At 39.6% G+C, this 23,601-nt stretch overlaps 1 protein-coding gene across 1 annotated transcript in view; it reads right to left on the bottom strand.

The window, feature by feature from the left end:
* The window catches only part of LOC143030402 (uncharacterized), a 37,742-nt gene extending 29,144 nt beyond the window's left edge, over window positions 1-8,598 (bottom strand). Inside the window, exons 1-2 of the mRNA XM_076193549.1 lie at window positions 8,264-8,598; window positions 840-2,919 (exon numbers count right to left, since the gene is read on the bottom strand). Coding sequence (XP_076049664.1) covers window positions 840-2,578 — 1,739 coding nt within the window. The 5' untranslated portion in view covers window positions 2,579-2,919; window positions 8,264-8,598. The remainder of the gene's footprint in view (window positions 1-839; window positions 2,920-8,263) is intronic.
* Window positions 8,599-23,601: the final 15,003 nt, after the last annotated feature.

The raw sequence follows: 23,601 nt of genomic DNA, 5'->3' as shown, positions 1-23,601 counted from the left end.
TTGAAATTGTTAAACTAATCATTTCTGTGCTATAAACCAGAAACTCATGATATTAAAGACAAAGGGCATTAACATGTTTACTATCAAATGAGGTATCAAGCATTGACCATTAGTGTCATCCTCAGTTTTCATTATTTCACCCAGCCATTCACTAGCAGCTAGCAGTTCATTTTTGCTTTATACCCTGTGCTTCCTTTCAACTTGACATGGTGCATCAGTTCTTTGCAATTTTATTTTTATTATTATTTACAGTTTTGTGACTTTACAAATGGTTACAGACCACGTCCATCTGCACTATTTACCAAATGTGGTTGTCACCTTGTTTTGCTGTCTTTTGTGTACCTTTTAATTAAAATCAAGTAAAGTCAGGATGTGCCTTCCCAATGGCTCCCTTTCCTTTACCATAAAACTTAACTTCTGATCTCTGCTTTGGCTTTGTTTCAGGGTTCCTCTTTTACCTTGGTATTTCTACAAAGCCAAAGCTCTTTTAGTAGCCTTTTTTCATCAGTATCTTCTTTGCTCATGTTGTTATTCTTGAACAGTAGGTCTCTGTAGGAAACTATTATTTATTCAAAATACAATTTGATACATTGGGAAAAAAATGAATGAGGTATTCAGAGTTATAATGCTATCAATATTATTTATTTTGAGGTGCGAAATTGCTAACATGCTTCTTGGTTTATTTCACTTGTCTGAACAAGTACTGGTGATAAATAACACCAAACAGTATAAACAATCTCAAAACTACATTTGAAATTATTAAATTGTACACTTCCATTTCAAAGGTCATTGACAATCTCTAAATCAACTTGTGTGCTTACATTTTTTCCTTTATGCACTAGTTGTGAATCATGTGTGGACACACATGCTGTATGAGATCACCTTTTTGTGAGAAAGCAAAATCACAATGGTCACACTGGAAAGGTTTCTCTCCTGTGTGCATCCTCATATGCTGTGTTAGAGAACGCTTCCGTGAGAAAGCAGAATCACACAGATCACACTGGAAAGGCTTCTCTCCTGTGTGAGTCCTCATATGCATTGTGAGACCAACCTTTTGTGTGAAAGCAGAATCACACAGGTCACATTGGAAAGGCTTCTCTCCTGTGTGGGTCCTCATATGATGTGTGAGATGACCCTTTTGTGAGAAAGCAGAATCACAAAGGTTACACTGGAAAGGCTTCTCTCTTGTGTGAGACCTCATATGGATTGTGAGACCACCTTTTTGTGAGAAAGCAAAATCACAAAGGTCACAATGGAAAGGCTTCTCTCCTGTGTGGGTCCTCATATGCAGTGTTAAAGAACTTTTTCTTGAGAAAGCAGAGTCACATAGATCACACTGGAAAGGCTTATTGCCTGTGTGGGTCAACATGTGATTTTTGAGGAAACACTTTTGTGTGAAACCTTTATTGCACAGGTTACACTGGAATGGCTTCTCTCCAGTGTGGGTCATCACATGATATTTGAGGTGACACTTTTGTGTGAAAGCTTTATCACATAGGCCACACTGGAATGGCTTCTCTCCTGTGTGGGTCATTATATGCTTTGTGAGAGTACCCTTTAAAGAGAAAGCTAAGTTGCACAAGTTACACTGGAAAGGCTTCTCGATGTGGATCCTCATATGGTTTGTGAGATTACTCTCTAATGAGAAAGCAGAATCGCATTGGTCACACTGGAAAGGCTTCTCTACTGTGTGGGTCTTCATATGCTGTGTGAAAGAACTCTTTCTTGAAAAAGCAGAATTACACAGGTTACATTGGAAAGGCTTCTCTCCTGTATGGGTCCTCATATGCTGTGCTAGATTACCCTTTTCTGAGAAAGCATAACCACAATGATCACACTGGAAAGGCTTCTCTCCTGTGTGGGTCCTCATATGCTTTGTGAGATTACTTTTTACTGAGAAAGCAGAATTGCACTGGTCACACTGGAAAGGCTTCTCCTTTGTGTGGGTCCTTATATGTTTTGGGAGATAACTCTGTGTGAAAGCTTTATCACACAGGCCACACTGGAGTAGCTTTTCTTTTGTGTGGGTCTTCATATGCTGTGTGAGAGTATCTTTTCGTGAGAAAGTAGAATCACACAGGTCACACTGGAAATGCTTCTCCCTTGTGTGGGTCATCATATGATTTTTGAGAGAACTCTTTACTGAGAAAGCAAAGTCACACAAGTCACACTGGAAAGGCTTCTCCCCTGTGTGAGTCCTTATATGCTTTATAAGATTACCCTTTAGTGAGAATGCAGAATCGCAATAGTCACACTGGAAAGGCTTCTCTCCTGTATGGGTCCTCATATGCTCTGTGAGATAATTGTTTTTTGAAAAAGCAGAATTGCACAGGTCACAATGGAAAGGCTTCTCTTCTGTATGGGTCCTCATATGCTGTGTGAGATTATCCTTTATTGAGAAAGCAGAATCACAATGATCACACTGGAAAGGTTTCTCTCCTGTGTGGATCCTCATATGCTGTATGAGAGAACTCTTTACTAAGAAAACAGAATGACACAGGTCACACTGGAAAGGCTTTTCTCCTGTGTGGGTCATCATGTGTTCTTTGAGGAAACACTTTTTTTGTGAAACTTTCATCACACAAGCCACACTGGAATGGATTCTCTCCAGTAGGGGTTATCATATATTATATGAGGTGATTCTTTCATGAGAGAGCTGCATTACACAAGTTACATTTGAAAGGCTTCTCTCCTGTGTGGGTCATCATATGCTGTGTGAGAGAACCTTTTTCAAAAAGAAAGCAGAATTGCACAGGTCACAGTGGAAAGACTTCTCTCCAGTGTGGGTCATTATGCAATATCTAAGATGACTTGTGATACAGCTATGCTGCGGATGTCACATTGGGTCTTTTTCACCATATGACATGTATGGAATCTATGGATGACTTTTCCAAAGAAATGATGATAGTTACACTCATCCTGGAAAAAAAAATATATATTATAATATTTTGTAATACATTGCAATGGGATTGTGGGTATTTTGTATTAAAAAAAAAAAAAAAAAATCATACTCAAGACCATGGTACCTAAACAGACCCTTTGTACATGCCATCATGTAACATAAAATAGGTAGAAATATTAACACATATGGTGCTGAGATATATTGCATACTACTTTTCATCAAAAATGTGCTGAAACCATCCAACAAATACATGTATACTCACCCCACCACAACCAAAATTACTCAAATTTTTCCTCACATCATAAGATTTGGAAGTAAGGAATGACCCAACCGGCCACAGCAGTCATATTTTAATATAACTTCATAACATTCCACATTTGGGTTCACAAAACCTCAATCTAAATATGACCTTCTCTAGAAAAGTTCAGTTCACATAACTCATATGACTCAGATAAGTGATGCAAGTTACCAGTAGTGGATACAGAGGTTGAGAAAACTGTCATGTATACACTGGTACATACATACATATACCAAGGCTTTTTCCCCCTTCCAAGGGAGGTAGCCAAAAAGGGAAAGGCATAAAAACACTCCCACCCATTTCATCCCTAGATACACTCCACACCCCTCCCACCCTCCCTCTCATCTGAGCAGTATTAAAGTGGCAGAAGTATATTCAACACATCTTTGAGGGTAAACCTTTAAAATGTAAGATTAAGTATTACTTTTGTCCAATATTCTCAAAAAGCACAACTAAAGTGAGAAGATATACTTCAATTCATATTCAAAATCATTGTATTCATGCTGCAGAGTACATTTCTTTAAAAGTGTCATCTATATTTACAAAATTCAGGTTAGCTACCCCCCCCCTCTTCCCTGTGTCATCTACATTTACAAAATTTAGGTTTGGCCACCTCCCCCAATTTTGATCCTGGATCCGCCACTGCAAATCACATAATTTAAGATACACTGATAAGTGGTGTACCGGTGTTATTATTTTAGCAAAACATAACAAATAAAATTGATCTAAGAAGTTGTAGATGTACTTTTCATATAAGGATCAAAGATCAAGTAGAGAAGAAAAGGTAAAAGGTGCAGAGATAATAACTGAAAAGACAGCAGTACGAGGAAGATGGACAAAGCATTTTAGAGAGTTGCTAAATGTGAAGGAAGATAGGGAGGAAAAGGTGGTTGCAGCAGAAAACGCTGAGAAAATGACTGATGAATGAGGAAAATAGAATAGAAATAAGAAAAGATATGATGTAACCAGTTATTAAAATGATGAGAGCAGGTAAGGCACCTGGGTTAGATGGATGTCATGTAAAGTATCTAAAAATGGGAGGTACAGTGATGGTGGACTGGCTGGTGAGGTGGTTAAATGTTTGTCTAAAAGAGGGTAGAGTGCCAGAGGACTGGAGGAGCACATGTATAGTTCTGCTTTACAAGGGAAAAGGTGACTAGTGTGAGTATAATAGTTTCAAAGGGATCAGTTTGTTGAGTGTAGATGGGATGGCTTATGGGAGAGTTTTGATTGAGAGGATTATGAGAAGAAAAGGGAGTAATTGATGAGGAACATTGTAGGTTTAGGAAAGGTAGCGGTTGTGTGGATCAGATTTTTGTGGTAAGGCAGATATGTGAAAAAGCTTTAGGAAAAGGTAAGTTATTTTGGGGCCTTTATGAATTTGGAAAAGGCTTATGACAGGGTAGACAGAAAGGTAGTGTGGGAGGTATTGCAGATATATGGGATAGGAGGAAAGCTATTAAGAACAGTCAAGAGTTTTTAATGAAAGTATTAGAGCCTGTGTTAAAATTAAAACTGGAGTGAGTGGTTTGAGGTAAAAATGGGGCTTCACCAGAGATATGTCATATCACCATGGCGGTTCAATTTATACATTGATGGGGAGGAAAGAGAGGTGCTAGGGTAATGGGCATGGGATTGGTGATGGTTAAAGGAAATGAAGAAAAATAGGAGATAACCCAGTTGTTGTTTGCTAACAACACTGCACTTGTAGCAGGATCAGAGGAGGGATTAAGGAAGTTAGTAATGGAGTTTGGGAAGATGTGTGAAAGAAGGAAGTTAAAGATAGATGTAGGTACAAGTAAAATGATGGGATATATGAGAGGAGAGGATGGTAGCAATTTGAAAGTGAATATAAAGGGGGAGAGACTGGAGGAAGTGGATAGCTTTAGATACTTGGGGCGAATGTGGCAGGAAAGGGAGGAATTGAGGTGGAGGCAGAATGTAGATTGAGAGAAACAAGTAAATGCCTTGGAGATTGGGGAGTATGATAGGAGGTGAACATTTGGGAGTGGATGCAGGGAGGAGAATGTATGATGGGGTGGTTGTGCTGACAGCCCTGTGTGGGGTAGAAACAAATAACATAAGTGAGGAAGAGTTTAAATGTCTTTACGATGAAATGCCTGAGAAGTATGGTGGAGGTTGTTGGACTGGATAAAGTGAGAAATGAGAAGGTGAGGATGAAAAAAGGGGTGGAGGGGTGTTGGGAGATGGGGTTGATGAAGAAGTGTTGCAATTGTTTGAATGCATGGAAGGAATGAGTGAAGAAAGATTAGTGGGGAAGGTGTGGAGGGCAGAGGTGGAGGAAGTGGAAATGAAGGGGTGACCAAGGGTGTGATGGATGGATGGGGTAGGCATTGGGAAATAGGGGGATGTCTGTTGAGGAGGGAAGGGGGAGGACAGAAGACAGGGCTGAGTGCAGAATGGTTGTGTATGGGTGATGTTATGATGCATGAAAGGGAGTGGGTGGTGAGGGAGTGGGTGTGAATGATATTTTGATGCACCCTGAAGGGATTTCTCCCCATATTCTTATTTTCTGCACAAGGGAATGGAGATGGGCAGGGGGTCACCAATTAAATGAAGCAGCCTTACTCTGGATGTGCTGTGTCTTACTGTATTGTTTTTTACCTGGGGCACTGGGCAAGATGCAGGGATGACATGTCATCCAGAAGGAGCCAAGAAAAGAGGGAGGGAGGGATGGTGAATGGGGGTAGAGTGTGTGGGGTTGAAATGGGCAGGAGTGGATTATCCATTTGACTTTGGCTACCTCCCTTGTAAGGGGGAAAGAGTCCTTGGTATATGTATGTACTTTCCATATTTATTTCTTGTCACATTTAGTAAAATACCTGTTTGTCTTATAGAAACAAACTATCAGATATACCTACTAAAACGATCTCAACAATCATGATATACTCAGGCAGGAACTTCTATTGAAGGTGCAATCCCAGGAACATAAGAGAGGAAGAGAGAAGGAGTTTGAATGTGTTTGAGATGAGGTGTCTGAGAAGTATGATGGGGGTTACTAGGCTATTTGAGTGAGAAACGAGGAGGTGAGGAGGAGAACAGGGGTGGAAAGGGAGCTGGGAGATAGGGTTGATGAAAGAGTATTAGGATGGTTTGGACACATGGAAAAAATGAGTGAAGAAAGACTAGTAAATGAGGTATAGAAGGCAGATGTGGAGGGAGTGAACATAAAGAGATGGCCTAGGATGAGGTGGATGGATGGGGTGAAGGGGGCTTTGGGGAAAAGGGGAATGTCTGTTGAGGAAGGACGGGAGAGGACAGAAGACAGGGGTGAGTGGAGAATGGTTGTATATGGATGATGTTGTGATGCATGAGGTGGAATGGGCGGGGGGATGGGGGTTGAGGTAGTATGTGTGAGCAAATTTTGATGCAGCCTGAAGAGATTTCTCCCCATTTTCTCCTTTATGCAAGGGGGGACGGAGAGGGGGGGTCGCCGATTTAATGAAGCGGCCTTGCTGTGGATGTGCTGTGTCTTGCGACACTGCTTCTGACCCAGGGCAGTGGACAAGGTGCAGGGATGACCCGTCACCCAGGAGGTGCTAAGATGAGAGGGAGGGTGAAGGGGTGTAGAGTGTATTCAGAGATGGAATGGGTGGGAATGATTTTATGCCTTTTCCTTTTTGGCTACCTCCCTTGTAAGGGGGAAAAAGCCTTGGTATATGTATGTATGTACAATAACCAAGAATATGTCGTGCATGTTTAATTATGTTACATATATGAAATTAAATTTAAAAAAATCAAAAGTGCATTAGCTTATCTCACTTGTTCTCGCAGAAGCCTTAGGGACCTTTTGCGGAACCTTAGGGTTCTGGGGAACCCTGGTTGAGAAACGCTGCAACATCCAGAAGGAGCCAGGAAAAGGAGGGAAGGGTGGTGCATGGGAGTGGAGTATGTGGGGATGAAATGGGTGGGAGTGGATTTATGCTTTTGACTTTGATTACCTCCCTTGTATGGGGGAAAAAAGCCAGTGGTATATGTATTTTAAACTTCTGTTAAACCTATTTTACACCAATTAGGTACTCATTGAATTAAGCTTCTACTGCAATACAATTCAGAAGTTGACAAAAATTCTGGGCTAATCAGGAGACTATATATAATTTTGAGGGAAGTCAAATACTAGCATACACATATGGTCAAGGTCAATTGGGGGAGGACACTGAGAACACAAATCAGTGGCCTGATCTACCCAAGCTGGAAGTGATCTAGACATATAGGTCACATGACCAGCACCCAGTATCTATGTACGACCGCATATGGGAAGGTATAACTGCTCATACTATAATACAATGACTTCTACTTGATATGACATGGACTTGTGGAGTGAATATCAAGAAAGTTTTTACTCACAAGAATATCATAATCAGCGCAAACATAATTCTGACTGAACTTCATAAATTCTTTATTTTCCTACTTAGGAAGACCAGATGGAGCCCCATCCCACAATAAGAATATAAGAACAGTAAACAAACAGGATACACACATTGATAAATATAAAGATGCTTGCCAATCTCAACTTGTTTTTTAATCACTACCAATGTTAATATTAGTTTGCAGTAGGTATATATAGAGCTCAAAATACTTAGAATGATAAGAGCTACCAAATGACAGAATTTAGAATTGTTGTGAGACTGGCAAACATCTTTATCAAAATGTTTACCAGTCTCAATTTTCTAAAAATCGATGCCAACATTACCATAATTTACGACACTTATGTGGGGTTTAAAATTCTCATTGATAAAAGCTAGAGGTAAGAACTGCAGCTGCAAGACCTTAAATGACCTCACCTAACCTAACCCCTTGGACTTGGTAAATATAAAGATGTCTGCTAATCTATTTTTTTTTTTCTTTAATAGCTAGTAACATTACTATTAGTTTGCGGTACTTATATCTAGGGCTAAAAATAGTCTGAATGATAAGAGGTAACCTACTATATAGATAACTGCAGCTATGAGGATGGCAAACATCTTGATAAACACCCACACGATTACACCTGCTCAGAATATCAAAATGAAATACACTACACATGCACTAAGCCACCTTACCACTATATGATTTGACGAATTCAAGATGGCACACCTGTTTGGCCTGCACAATGCACAGCCATGAAGACAAGCTCTTCAAATAGCTGAAAGAATGCAACTCAAAATTTAACGGTCAATGACGTCACATGTAAATAAACAATGCCAGGGAATTGAAGAATAATGCGTAAAATAAGAGTTAAAAGGAGATACTGACAATGATGTATTAACGGCAGTCAATTTCTTTAACCGGGAAAGCGTAAGTAGATGTTCAAAAGGAGAAGCTACACAAAGTTTGGAAAATAAGAGAAAAGATGAAGGAAGCGGGCGGAGTATAAACGAAGGAAACAAAACACAAACGAAGCGCTTTATGGACAGGATAAGAAATAGTTACATATTCTCGCGGTCGGATATATGGCCGGCTTTGGCAACCAGGCCGACATATTTGATTGGGAGAAACCAACAACAAAAGTGAGTGATGCGCTCAATTAGACAGAACCGCCCGCGCTGCGGCCCTAAGTTCCTGGCCCGTGGTCAGTTAATTGCGAGGCTAAAATCTTAACTTCCCCTCAATCAAATTATATGATAATTTAGAAATTTGAATGACAAATGTTCAATGTAAATATTTTCCTAATAACGCTACAAACTGCATATTTGTGTCATATCTACTTTGGTCGGTTATTAGGTACGTCTCTAGGGAATGTCAGTAAATGTACTGCGTAGTAAGAATGAAGACTTAAAATATATAATATAATATACTTTAGCGTACGATCTACACAGCCAACGTTAACTACATATGACTTGAGAATACACACACACACACATATATATACATATATATGTATATATATATATATATATACATATATATGTATATATATATATATATATGTATATATATATATATAATATATATGTATGTTTATATACATATAATATATATATATATATATATATATATATATATATATATATATATATATATATATATATATATATACACACACACTGGCAATACACTCTCAATGCAAAAAATAAATAAATAAAATACATGTCTAATGATTTGTTTTATTCATGGTAAGCCAAATTTAAAAAAGTATTTCAGATACATAACAAAATATTAAACTAGTTGGTAATCCAAGAATGCATATCTCCACCAACATAAGTGTCATAAAATTGTTAATGAAAATGTTGTCCATATTATAGATGATATCAGGGGCCATTTCATATGCAATCTATAAATGTTAAGGTCACAAGTTTGAAAAAAAAAATCCTTGATCTTGGCCTAAGACCCTCCTTTCAGAAAATTTCATTGAAGTCTGTTTATAACTTTTCAAGTGCAGTTGCAAACAGTCACACCAATAAACGAATGCTGGCAAAAACATAACTTCCTTGGAGGTAATAATACACACTAAAAATAGTGTGCATGGTGACTTGGATGTGTGTACACATACTCTGTGAAGAAGGCAAAAATTACGAGCAGACAAATTTCTGTGTTCACAGCAAGAAAGTGAAAATGAAGAAGTGAGAAGATGAAAACAGTCCAGTCTACACAATATTTAAATTTTGTCATAAAAATACTGATTTTCACATGTGCGTGATAATGATAAAGGATAAATTACAAAATGACTAAAAGTTAGTAGGCTACTGAGTGTGGGTCACAGAAGTAGGCATTTATTTTGTTTATATAAATCAATGACATTTACAAAACTGAATTCATCTAATTGTCCAAGAAATATATATACAGTATATATACATATATATATATATATATATATATGTGTGTTGTGTGTGTGTATGTGTGTGTGTGTGTGTGTATTCACCTCGGATCTGCTGCAGTCTCTGTCGAGACAGCCAGACACCACACTACCGCAGAGAGCTCAGAGCTCATTATTATCAGATCTCTGGGTAGGTCTGAGACCACTCACACTCCCCACACCGGGAATGCAAGGTCACAACTCCTTGACTAACGTCCCGCACCTACTCGCTGCTAGGTGAACAGGGGCTACACGTGAAAGGCGACAAACCCAACTTATCTCCGCCCGACCGGGGAATCGAACCCCGGTTCTCTGGCTTGTGAGGCCAGTGCTTTACCAATCCGCCACCGAGCCGTGTGTGTGTGTGTGTGTGTTTATATATATATATATATATATATATATTATATATATATATATATATGCATATGTATATATATGGTAGAAATGTAACAACACTAGACTCAGAAGTAGGTAATTTATTCCTGACGTTTCGAGTCCTGTCCAGGATCCGTCATCAGGGGATACAATGAAATACAGAAATAACATGGTATAAATACACTAGCGACGACGTGGAGGAACCATCCACTTTTGTATATATATATATATATATATATATATATATGTATATATATATATATATATATAATGTATATATTTATGTGTGTGTGTGTGTGTGTGTGTGTGTGTGTGTGTGTGTGTGTGTGTGTGTGTGTGTGTGTGTGTGTGTGTGTGTACGAAAAAAGCTGGAGTCCGGGAACCATAATGGTGGAAACGTAAAAACACCAGACTCAAAAGAAGGTAATTTATTCCCGACGTTTCGAGTCCTGCCCGGAACCCGTCCTCAAGGGATACAGTGAAATAAAGAATCACATGGGACAAATATATGAGCGACCACGTCTATAGGAGGGATGCGGCAACCCGTGCCGGGCGAGAGCGCGTGGTGGTGGAGGGGAGAAGGACATTTACCCCCCGCCGTTGTTCGTGAGCTTTTTCCACCTCTCCCTCGCACCCGCAGACATGGGATTGAGTGTTATAGACCTATTTATGCTATCTTCGTTAGTGGCCCACACCTCCAAGAAGGTTGAAACACAATTGCAAAAGCCGACAAGACTGTGAGAATAAACACCGTGAGAGATCGAAACCTTTATTGGTATGACGTTTCGCTTGTTACAGCTTTTTCAAGTACAGACATTTGGCAAACACTCTGAGTACATATAGGCCGACGGGGAACTAGGAGAGGTTATCAGGTAGGAGTAGGTGGAGGGGCGGAGGGTGTGTGTGAGAAGGGGACGGGTGGGACTTGGTGGAGATAAAGGAAGACATTTCGGACAGTTGGTTGGAGTGGACTAAGGGGGACATTTCATACATTTGTATAACGCGGGTAACAGATGAATGATAGGAGGGGCGATGTTGAACATGCCTCTGTTCTGCTCAATGGTTTTGAAGCTTTGACACTCTAGTAAACTGTTCAAAACAAGGTCAAGACTGGATATCAGGAAATACTCTTTCCCATGTAGAGTGGTTAATAACTGGAATAGCTTGCCGGAGTCGGTGGTCTTGGCATACTCAGTGCATCAATTTGAAGCTCGGCTGGACAAGTTGTGGGCGAATCAGGAATTGCTATATAACTATAGAGCTCCAATAGTCCAATACACACCACCACCAAACGAAAGTATTATTTACGTAAATCTGGAGTCACAGGCGTAAGCCTCTTCCAGGGGATCATCTGTGAGTATCTGTGAGTATGGCGGCCGCTTCCAGGCATTTCCTCCTCACCCTGTCTGGTTCACTAAAAAGAAGCTCTGCGTTATCCCAATCCATCAGGTGGTCGTTGGTGTTCCAGTGGATAACACAGGCGTTGGTGGTGATGTTGTTCCGGGAATCGTAGCGATGCTCCCGGATCCGGGTCTTCAGGTCACGGGAGGTCTCGCCGATATATACTTTATCACATCTAGCACAGGGTATGCGGTAGACACCAGCGTTTATTCCCACATCTCGTCCCGGCTGTCACTCCTTCTAGAAAGCTCTTTGATAGTCCTGCTGGACTGGCCCACTAACTGAATACTACAACGTCCAAGTGTCCGGGTGAGGGTGGTGGTGACGCTGCTGGCTGGAAGGATAAGCCTCCTAGCTGAATCTTTCGTTGGTTCCCGCCTTTCCATTATTTTCAGTGTCTTTTTCTTACACTGGTGGATGATGCACTCTGCATATTTTAATTTCTGAAAGACCTCCTTTATGTGCCTACACTCGTCCTCTAAGAATTCAGGGTTACAAAATCTGAGAGCTCTGAGGTAGAAACCTATAACTATATCTTTCTTAATACTGAGTTCATGGTGGGAAAGGACTAGAAACGTCGGGAATAAATTACCTACTTCTGAGTATGGTGTTGTTACATTTCCACCATATATATATATATATATATATATATATATATATATATGTATGTATATATATATACATATATATGTATATATATATATACAGTATATATATATATATGATATATATATATATATTTATTTATATATATATACATATATATATGTATGTATATATATATATATGTTTATATATACATATATATATATATATATATATATATATATATATATGCTAATAAGAACACGGGTCAGTGTGTTCACTTATGAAAAGTAGACCACTTGGAAAAAGAAACTAACGAAGCAGAGCTCTTTTGTATATTACATCTTCAGTGCACTTGTTGCACTGAAGATGTAATATACGAAAGCGCTCTGCTTTGTTAGTTTCTTTTTCCAAGTGGTCTACTTTGCACATATATATATATATATATATATATATACACATACATATATAATTTCTTGTATAATTTGATCAATTTAGTTTTGTAAATGCCATTGATTTGTATAAACAAAATAAAATGCCCAATTCTCTGAACCACACTCAGTACTAACTTTTAGTCATTTTGCAATTTATCTTTTATTACTATCAAGCACATGTAAATATCAGTATCTTTATGACAAAATTCAAATATTGTGTAGACTGGACTGTTTTCATCTTCTCACTTCTTCATTTACTTTCTCGCTGTGAACACAGAAATTTGTTGCGTGTAAATCTTGCCTTCTTTACAGAGTATGTGTACACACATCCAAGTCACCATGCACACTATTTTAGTGTGTATTATTACCTCCAAGGAAGTTATGTTTTTGCCAGCATTTATTTATTGGTGTGACTGTTTGCAACTGCACTTAAAAAGTTATAAACAGACTTCAATGAAATTTTCTGAAAGGAGGGTCTTAGGCCAAGATCAATTTTTTTTTTTTTTTTTTTTTTTTTTTAACTTATGACCTTGACATTTACAGATTGCATAGGAAATGGCCCCTGATATTATTTATAATATGGACAAAATTTTCATTAACAATTTCATGACATATGTTGGTGGAGATATGCATTCTTGGATTACCACCTAGTTTAATATTTTGTAATGTATCTGAAATACTTTTTTGAATTTGGCTTTCCATGAATAAAACAAATCATTAGACTTTTTTTTTTTTTTTTTTTTGGCACTGAGTTTGTATGGCAAGTCCTTTGTGTGACAACAATGACAGAACTAACAAAAATATTTCACATATATTTCATATTGATCTGATTAGTAGCATGAAACAAAGCAAAATAAATAAATGAAAATAAAAAATAACACTAATGACTGCTTACCTTATTCTAAACTTTCTAACTTTGCAAATAGTTACATACATATACCAATCTTCCTCTTTACAAAGGAGGTAGCCAGAATCAAAGGCATAAATCCATTCGCACCCTTTTCATCCCTACATACTCCACTCCCATTCACCACCCCTTCCTTCCTCTTTTCTTGGTTCCTCCTGGATGACGGGCCATCCCTGCATCTCGCCCACCACCCTGGGTTAGTAGCAATGTAACAAGACACAGCACATCCAAGGCAAGGCCACTTCATTCAATCAACAACCCCCTCTCCATCCCCTCATGCAGAAAAAGAAAAGACAGGGAGAAATCCCCTCGAGCTGGGTCAAGATATCATCCACACATACTCCCTCATCCCCCACCCACACCCTTCCATGCATCACAGCATCATCCACACACAACCATTCTACACTCACCCCTATCTTCTGTTTTTCTCCCTTCCTTCCTCAACAGACATTCCCCTCTTTCTCAATGCCTCCTTTATCCCATCCTTCTCCTTGGTCACCCCCTCATGTTCACTCCTTCCACCTCTGCCCTCCACACCTCTTTTACTAATCTTTCTTCACTCATTCTTTCCATGTGTCCACACCATCCCAATACTCTTTCATGAACCCCATTTCCCAACTCCCTTTCCACCCCCGGTCTTTCTCCTCACCTTGTTTCTCACTTTATCCAGCCTAGTAACCTCTACTGTAATTCTCAGGCATTTCATCTCAAACACATAACCACATATATATGATAACAATAAGTCCATTACTAATTCTCAACTTGATTACTTCTAACTCCTTATTTCTTCTCTCTTGCCTTTGGCATTCACCCATTATTTACATTTATGGAATTTCCATATAAATGTTAGCTTTTCATTCTCATAAGCATATCTAAATTATATTCTCCTCAACGGTTTCTAAGTTTTTCCATTTGATTCATTTGACTAAAACTTCACTCATAGTCTGCACTACTTAAGGAAGGTTCCTCCAATATCATGATATTCAAGACAAAGGGTATTAACCCATTCAACTCCGATGACAAGATGTCTTGTCATTTGGTCAAATAAAACAAAAAATCATAATAAAACAACAAAATGTTTGATGATCAAACAGCACCAGAAAAATATGACGTCATCAGTCCTCGAGGAGGACTGATGACGTCATATTTTTCTGGTGCTGTTTGATCATCAAACATTTTGTTGTTTTATTATGATTTTTTGTTTTATTTGACCAAATGACAAGACATCTTGTCATCGGAGTTGAATGGGTTAACATGTTTACTACCAAATAAAAAAAAATCAGTGTAAAATAGATGAGATACCAAACACTGACTATTCTTGTACCTCATCATCAGGGAATCTGTTCTGTAGATATGTAGCAGTTTTTATTGTTTCATCTAGCCATTCACTAGCACCTACCAGTTTGTTTTCATTGCACACCCTTTGCTTCCTTTCAATTTGATAAGGTGCATCAGTTTTTTGCAAATTTTTTGTTTGAATTATTTTTTGTTTTGTAAATTTAAAAATGGCTATAGATTACAGAATAGACCATGCCCATGTGCAGTATTTACCCATCATGTTTGTTACCTTATTTTATTTTCAGGTAAAATCAAGTAGAGTTGAAATTGTTAAGGATGACAAACTTTCATCACTTAAATCCGTTCAGTTATAAAAGAAGTGTATTCATATTTTGTTTATAGAATTTACAATTTTTGTTATTATAGTACAGAAAATATATACATTCTAAATGTATAACTGTAAGCATCATAAACTTCAGTTTTTTGTTAATACCCAAAAATGTTGTGTGTGGTACTGTCATTCGGAGGGTAAAAATACATCATCCAGCAGCAGGATGTGTTCATCACCACCTTTATTAAAGCCTATATTAACCCATCAGGATGACTTCAGCTGCAACACTACTTTTAGTAATAAATCCAAATTCTTTGCCACATTTATGGTTGTATGTAGTCTTTCTTTCAGCCTCTCTTTGAGGGTCTTACATAACACCGCTTAAATAAAGCAAGAAATAAAGTCAACCTTTTTGGCAGATTGACTGCCTTTGAGACTCGGAGTCAGAGTCAAACAGGAGGCAGCTCCCACGAATGGGGAAGCAAGCAGAGAGTGCTGGCCCCTGATGAGGTAGAGCGATGCTGACAATCAAGCAGTGGTGGGTGGCTCCCTGAAGATGAAGGGGAGAGTTGGTCCCTAATGGGGGCAGAGCGTTACTGACAGAAATGAGCGATACTTGAAGTGGAAACTGGTCCTGTCGGGGGCAGTGCAGTGAGTAATGTGGACAAGTATAGACTTGTATAAATGTCTCTTTTTCCTCCAAGCACAAATCTAAAAACAAAGAATTGCGCGATTTGGGAAATGTGTCAAATGAACACCACTGTAAAAAGCAGAAAGTACATTGTTTGGATTTGTCTAAAATGCTATTTCACTTGCCAGTGCCAACGAAGAAGTCTTGTGTGTGCCAGACCAGTCAGCAGTTGGGGCAAGGAGCAACATCTAATCTCTGCTGAGCCTGAGTTGTTATTGTTACTACTATTATTGTTATTACCATCATCATCATATCATTATTGTTATCATTATTATTATCTATACACAAGAGGACTCCATACAACTGTAATAATGAACTAGCCCACCAAGTGATGAGTCAAACATGTCTATATATACATATCTTTATTTGTAAAACATACATATTAACAATCATTAACCAAACTCTACTTTTCAGCATAAAAGAGGCAAATATAGAAAATGCACAATCACCATGCCCCTGGTCATCCAAATAAACAGCAAACCCATCTATAACCGCAATGAGGTACCTCTTCAATGAACTTAATTACAACAAAGACAACAGTTAGCAAACCCACTTTGAAACTCAGTCGACATATCACAATTATCTGCCCAAAATCTTACCCAACTGGAACTGACTCCCCTTGGAAAAAACAACTCTGACTAATAATGAAGAAATTGCACTAGGGAAGTTAATATAATCGTAGCACATTCCATGTTGACCAACCTGTGTCAAGGTAGGGTCACAATAGGTATTCTCGCTAGCATGTTACTTGGTTCAAGTAGAGACAAATTTGGTTATGATCTTTTGTTTTTTAAGTTTCCAAATATCAAAATAATTTTGTGTCAGAGTAATAAGCTAAATGATGAACTAAGAGAAGTTAAGCCTATACTATACGAATGTTTGACACATTGTTGTGGTGTTCATACAGAAATCTAGAATATTGTAACCGGAATATTTTCTAGTTAGATGAAATAGGAAAGCCGCCATCTTTGAGGATTACCTCGCTTCCTTCCAGTATGGGTCAACGCATGACAAATAAGGTTAATTTCTACTGTGGCTACCCACATGTTGTTTGAGCTTATTCTTTCGTGAGAAAATTGCATCACAAAGGTCACACTTGAAAGGCTCATCTTGAGTATGGGTCATCATGTGAGGTTTGAGGTTACCCTTTTCTGAGAAAGCTGCATCGCAAAGGTCACACTTGAAGGGCTTCTCTCCAGTGTGGGTCATCATGTGATGTTTGAGAGCACTCTTTGTTGAGAGGGCCACATCGCACAAGTCACACTTGAAAGGCTTTTCTCCAGTGTGGGTCATCATGTGAGATTTGAGATTACTCTTTCGTGAGAAAGCTGCATTGCACAAGTCACATTGGAAAGGTTTTTCTCCAGTGTGGGCCATTACATGATATTTGAGAGCACTCTTTGTTGGGTGAGCTGCATTGCAAAAGTCACACTTGAAGGGCTTCTCTCCAGTGTGGGTCATCATGTGAGATTTGAGAGAATGTTTTGTGGAAAAAGCTTTATCACAAAGGTCACACTTGAAGGGCTTTTCTCCAGTGTGGGTCCTTATGTGATAATTGAGACTACCCTTTTGGGAGAAAGCTGCATCGCACACACCACATTGGAAAGGCTTCTCTCTGGTGTGGGTCATCACATGAACCTTAAGAGAACTCTTAAGTGAGAAAGTTGCATCGCAAAGGTCACATGAGAAAGGCTTCTCTCCAGAGTGGGTCACTACGTGTCGTTTGAGATTACCCATAAATGAGAAAGCTTTATCACAAAGGTCACACTTGAAAGGCTTCTCTTCAGTGTGGGTCATCATGTGATATTTGAGACTACCCTTTCTTGAGAAAGCTGCATCACACAGGTCACACTTGAAAGGCTTCTCTCCAGTGTGGGTCCTTATGTGATATCTGAGACCACCCTTTTGTGAGAAAGCTGCATCGCACAGGTCACATTGGAAAGGTTTCTCTCCTGTGTGGGTCATCACGTGATCCTTTAGAGAACTCTTAAGTGAGAAAGCTGCATCGCAAAGGTCACACTTGAAGGGCTTCTCTCCAGAGTGGGTCATTACATGTTGTTTGAGATGACCCATCTGTGAGAAAGCTTTATCACAAAGGTCACACTTGAAAGGCTTCTCTCCAGTATGGGTCATCATGTGATATTTGAGAGCACTCTTTCCTGAGAGAGCTGCATCGCACAGGTCACACTTGAAAGGCTTCTCTCCTGTGTGGGTCATCATGTGGTATCTGAGAGAACGTTTTGTGGATAAAGCTGCATCGCACAGGTCACACTTGAAAGGCTTCTCTCCTGTGTGGGCCCTCATGTGACATTTGAGATCACTCTTTTGTGAGAAAGTTGCTTCACAAATGTCACATCGGAAAGGCTTCTCTCCTGTGTGGGTCATCATGTGATATTTGAGATCATCATTTTTTTTAGAAAGCTGCATCACACTGGTCACATTCAAAAGGCTTTTCTCCATTGTGGGTCATTGTGTGAGATTTGAGACTACATTTTTATATGAAAGCTGCAATACACTTGAAAGGCTTTTCTCTAGTGTGGGTCATCATGTGTCGTTTGAGATCATTCCTTTGTGCAAAAGCTGCATCACACAGGTCACACTTGAAAGTCTTGTCTTCTCAAGTGAGGTACATCACTTGTTATTCAAGAACACTAATTCATGAGAAATCTGCATCAGGCAAGATACCGGAAAAGTTTCTCTCCAGTGTGAATCATATCATGATATTAAAGACAACTCACGAGACAGCTAAGTCACAGATGCCACACGGGATTCTCTTTGTTACATGATAAATTGAAGGAATCTTCTCATACTCTTTTCCAATGAAATGATATTTACCCCTGACCTGAAAGAAAATTTATGATAAGTTTGACATCTAATTTTTTAAGTAACACAAGCATATACAATTACAGCAGGGCATTAACCAAAATATAGTAGGGGAAGGGAAGAAACAACTCGTATCATAGAAGAACTTTGAAGGAATAAGAAAGAAATAGAAGGTTGAGCAAATAACACTGACATTGTTGAATAAATACTACAAAGAGATAGAAGACACGAGAAAGGTATTGGTGTATAATGTGTGATACAATAACATAGAAATAAGTAACCTATGTCAAATTTTTATTTAGGATCACTACACACACACATACAACAACAACAACATTGAAGGATGTCATAAATCAACATTTGAGATTCATGAGAATCTGCTATTCATTTTTACAGCAATATATATATATATATATATATATATATATATATATATATATATTTTTTTTTTTTTTTTTTTTTTTTTTTTTATTGCAGTGAACCCCCCATCCCCTAACATCAGGGTTGGATGGGTATTGGCTGCATGTTATTGTGGCAAAGTAGCATGCAGTTGATACTTCTGGGTCTTCATGGGGTGCCCCTATGGACCAGAGCCACGCATCATTTTGTTTGTAATAGAGGAAAACTCTGTTCATAGGGAAATGATGACACTTATACTACGACTGTCCCTCCGTTATGCTGCCCCCCCCACACCTTGTTATTGTCCTGTACCATTTTTCTGAATATTCATTTCCTTTTTTCGCCTACCCTGTGGTGGGGGAAGAGAATGCTACCACCAAGTCTTTCCACTTGAGTCGTAAGAGGCGACAAAAAACGGGACGGAGGATGGGATTAGGAGTCCTACTACCTGTAGCCCCAAAAGGGGACATTCCTAAAAAAAGTAAAGGCATAAGAGGGTCTGGGAGTTTTCCAACCAGTTCCCTAAGGTTTGGGTCTTTTAATGTGCATGGATGTGGTACAGATGAGAGTAAAAGGGAAGAGATAGGCTGTATGTTTGTGAGAAGAAAGATGGATGTGTTGGCTTTGAGTAAAACTAAAATGAAAGGGAGGGGTGAGTGTGAGTTTGGGAGTGTAGCTGGGAGGTACTCAGGAGTGAAGAGTGGACGAGAGAGAGAAGGGGTGGCTATACTAGTAAGTGAAGAGATAAGCAGGCATGTAGTTGAGTGAAAGGAGGTTTCATCAAGGTTGATGTGGATGAAGGTGAAGCTGGGAAGGTAGATGTAGGTTTTTGTAAGTGCGTATGGGCCTGGTAGTGAGAAGAGCATAGAGGAAAGAGGCTTTTTGGGTAGATATAAATGAGTGCATAGAGGGATTAGGAAGAAATGTCAATGTAGTTGTATTGGTAAACCTTAATGCTACGGTAGGAAATGAACCAATAGACAGAGTGATTGGGAAGTATGGAGTTCCAGGTAAAAATCGTAGTGGAGAATTGATGGTGGAGATGTGTCTTGAAAGAGAGTTGATGATAGCAAATACAGTGTTTAGGAAGAAAGTCAAGCATAAGTACACATGGGAAAGGGTGGTGGATGGAAGAGTGGCAGATAGAGTATTAATGGACTATATAGTGGTGACCAGGAGTGTGGTAGGAAGAGTTTAGGATGTACATGTCCTGAGGGGAGAGAGTGGGGGAATATCAGATCATTTTCTGGTGGAAGGTAAATTGAGAGTGGAGAATGAGGAAAAGGGCAGAAGGTAGGGAGGTACTTAGAGTGAACTGCTTAAATGAGAAAGAAAAGAAGAAGGCGTATAAGAAGAGGCTGAGAGTGGAATGGGAGGGAGTAAAGGATAGAGTAGAACTAGGAGTGGAGGAGGAATGGGGATGGTTCAAGGAGGGAGTCATAAGGTGTGCAAAGATGGTGTGTGGAACAAGGAGGGCGGGAGGAAATAGAAGGAAGGGTAGTGAGTGGTGGGATGAGGAAGCAAAGAAGGGTGTAGAAGAGAAGAAACAGGCTTTCATAGATTGGCTACAAATTAGGACGAGGGAATTGTATGAGAGGTACAAAGTAAAGAGAAGGGAAGTTAAGCATAAGATAAAGAAAGCAAAGAGGAGAGCAGATGTGAAATGGGGTAAGAGTAAGACAGAAAATTTTGAAAGCAATAAAAAGATGTTTTGGAAGGAGGTTAAAAGAGGAAGATTAGGCAAATCAAGTAGAGAAGAAAAGGTCAAAGGTGCAGATGGAGAGATGATAATGGAAGAGAAGGCAGTAAGAGGAAGGTGGGCAGAGTATTGTAGTGAGTTGCTAAATGTGAAGGATAGGGAGGGAAGGGTAGTTGTGGTGGGAAGCGCTAAGAAAATGAGAGTGATGAGTGAGGAAAATGGAGGAGAAATAGGGAAGGATGAAGTGAAAGCAGCTGTTAAGATGATGAGAGCAGGTAAGGCACCTGGGTTGGATGGATGCTATGCAGAATGTCTGAAGAAAGGAAGTACAGTTATGGTGGACTGGCTGGTGAGGTTATTTAATGTTTGTTTAAGAGAGGGTAGAGTGCCTGTATTGTTCCACTTTACAAGGGATATGGGGACAAGTGCGGGTGTAGTAGTTTCAGAGGGATCAGCTTGTTGAGTGTAATTGGAAAGGCTTATGGCAGGGTCTTGATTGAGAGGATTAGGAGAGGAACAGAGGGAGTAATTGGTGAGGAACAGTGTGGGTTTAGGACAGGTAGGGGTTGTGCAGATCAGATTTTTGTGGTATAAGACATATATGTAAGAAAACAATAGGAAAAGGTAAGGATGTTTTTTGCGCTTTTATGGATCTGTTAAAAGTCTTACGACAGGGTAGACACAATGGCGGCGCCAGTGGGGGGGCTTTAGCCCCTCCGCCCCCCAAAAAAAAGTGGCCAGCCCCCCCAACTGAAATGAGCAAATTTGAAATTTAAAAGACTCATTGAAATAATTTTATTAAGTAGAATTTTTATTTGCCAGGGCTAAAGATTTGTCAGCCATCAGTGCTAGCCCAACCATTAACCCCCTCCCATTCTGAAATGAGGATAATATATGTGTATTATCATATTACTATTAGCCCCCCCAAAAATTTGCTCTGCCCCCCCCTTAGCCTCCCCAACTAAAAATTCCTGGCGCCGCCGCTGGGTAGACAGGAAGGCCCTGTGGGAGGTACTGTAGATATATGGGATAGGAGGAAAGCTGTTAAGAGCAGTCAAGAGTTTTTACGACAGTAGTAGAGCTTGCGTTAGGATTAGAAATTGAGCGATTGAATGGTTTGAGGTATAGGTGGGATTTCCTCAGGGATGTGTTATGTCACCCTGGCTGTTCAATCTTTACATGGATGGGGTGGTGCAAGAGGTGAATGCAAGGGTAGTGAGTCAGGGGTTGGAGATGGTTAAAGAAAATGGAGAAAAGTGGGAGATGAGCCATTTGTTGTTTACTGATGACACTGTGCTTGTGACAGGATCAGAGGAGGGATTGAGGAAGTTGGTGACAGAGTTTGAGAAGGTGTGTGAAAGAAGGAAGCTGAAATTAAATGTGGGCAAAAGTAAGGTGACGAGATGTACAAGGGGAGAGAGTGACAGCAGGCTGGAAGTGAGAATTAAGGGTGAGAGACTGGAAGAAGTGGATAGTTTTAGATACCTGGGTGCAAATGTGGAAGGAAAGGGAGGAGTGGGGGTGGAGGTAGAATGTAGATTGAGAGAAGTGAATAAATGCCTTGGTGGATTAAAAAGTATAATGAGAAATAGACATCTGGGAATGGATGATAAGAGGAGGTTATATGAAGGAGTGATTATGCCAACAGCACTGTACAGAGCAGAAACATGGAACATAAGAGAGGAAGAGAGGAGTTTGAATGTGTTTGAGATGAAATGTCTGAGAAGTATGATAGGGGTTACTAGGTTAGATAGAGTGAGAAATGAGGTGGTGAGGAGAACAGGGGTGGAAAGGAAGCTGGGAGGTAGGGTTGATGAAAGAGTATTAGGATGGTTTGGACACATGGAAAGAATGAGTGAAGAAAGATTAGTAAAAGAAGTGTGGAAGGCAGAGGTGGAAGGAGTAAATATGAAAGGGCATCCTAGGATGAGGATGGATGGATGGGGTGAGAGGGGCATTACAAAAGAGAGGAATGTCCGTGGAGGAAGGATAGGAGAGGATAGAAGATAGGGGAGAATGGAGAAGGGTTGTGTGTGGATGATGTTGTAAGTAGCATGAGGGGGAGTGGGTGGGGGATGGGGGGTGAGGAAGTATGTATGAGAAAAATTTTGACGCAGCCCGAAGGGATTTCTCCCCGTCTTCTCCTTTTCTGCATGAGGGGACGGAGAGAGGGGGTCACCGAATTTATGAAGCGGCCTTGCTGTGGATGTGCTGTGTCTTGCGACACTGCCTCTGACCCAGGGCAGTGGACAGGATGCAGGGATGACCTGTCATCCAGGAGGTGCCAAGATGAGAGGGAGAGTGGAGGGGAGTGGAATATATAGGAAATGGAATGGGTGGGAGTGGTTTCTATGCATTTTTCTTTTTGGCTACCCCCCATGTAAGGGGGAAAAAGCCTTTGGTATATGTATGTACCACCAGAAGCTTATAGATAAAAATACAAATTGTTGATTTTTTCATATCTCTGTGTGAGAAGCAAATTACTTGTAATCAATGTATCCTAACCTGTCTCTACCTACACTTAGGATATGTTGGATTCACCGCTCCCTTCCATCAAATACTAAAACAAGGCGAACAATTGGGATTATTCTTATTCAGTAAAAACATCCAGTATAAATGAGTTCTAAGTAACTTGTGTGAATCTAGGTGCCTTGTAGCAATCTTACGCATAAATCAACAAAA

This window comes from Oratosquilla oratoria, chromosome 12 (genome assembly GCF_046742065.1).
Source record: "Oratosquilla oratoria isolate Oo_2021 chromosome 12, ASM4674206v1, whole genome shotgun sequence".
NCBI classification, from domain to species: domain Eukaryota; kingdom Metazoa; phylum Arthropoda; class Malacostraca; order Stomatopoda; family Squillidae; genus Oratosquilla; species Oratosquilla oratoria.
Note: the sequence above shows the minus strand (reverse complement) of the source record. Positions and strands in the feature narration are given on the sequence as shown.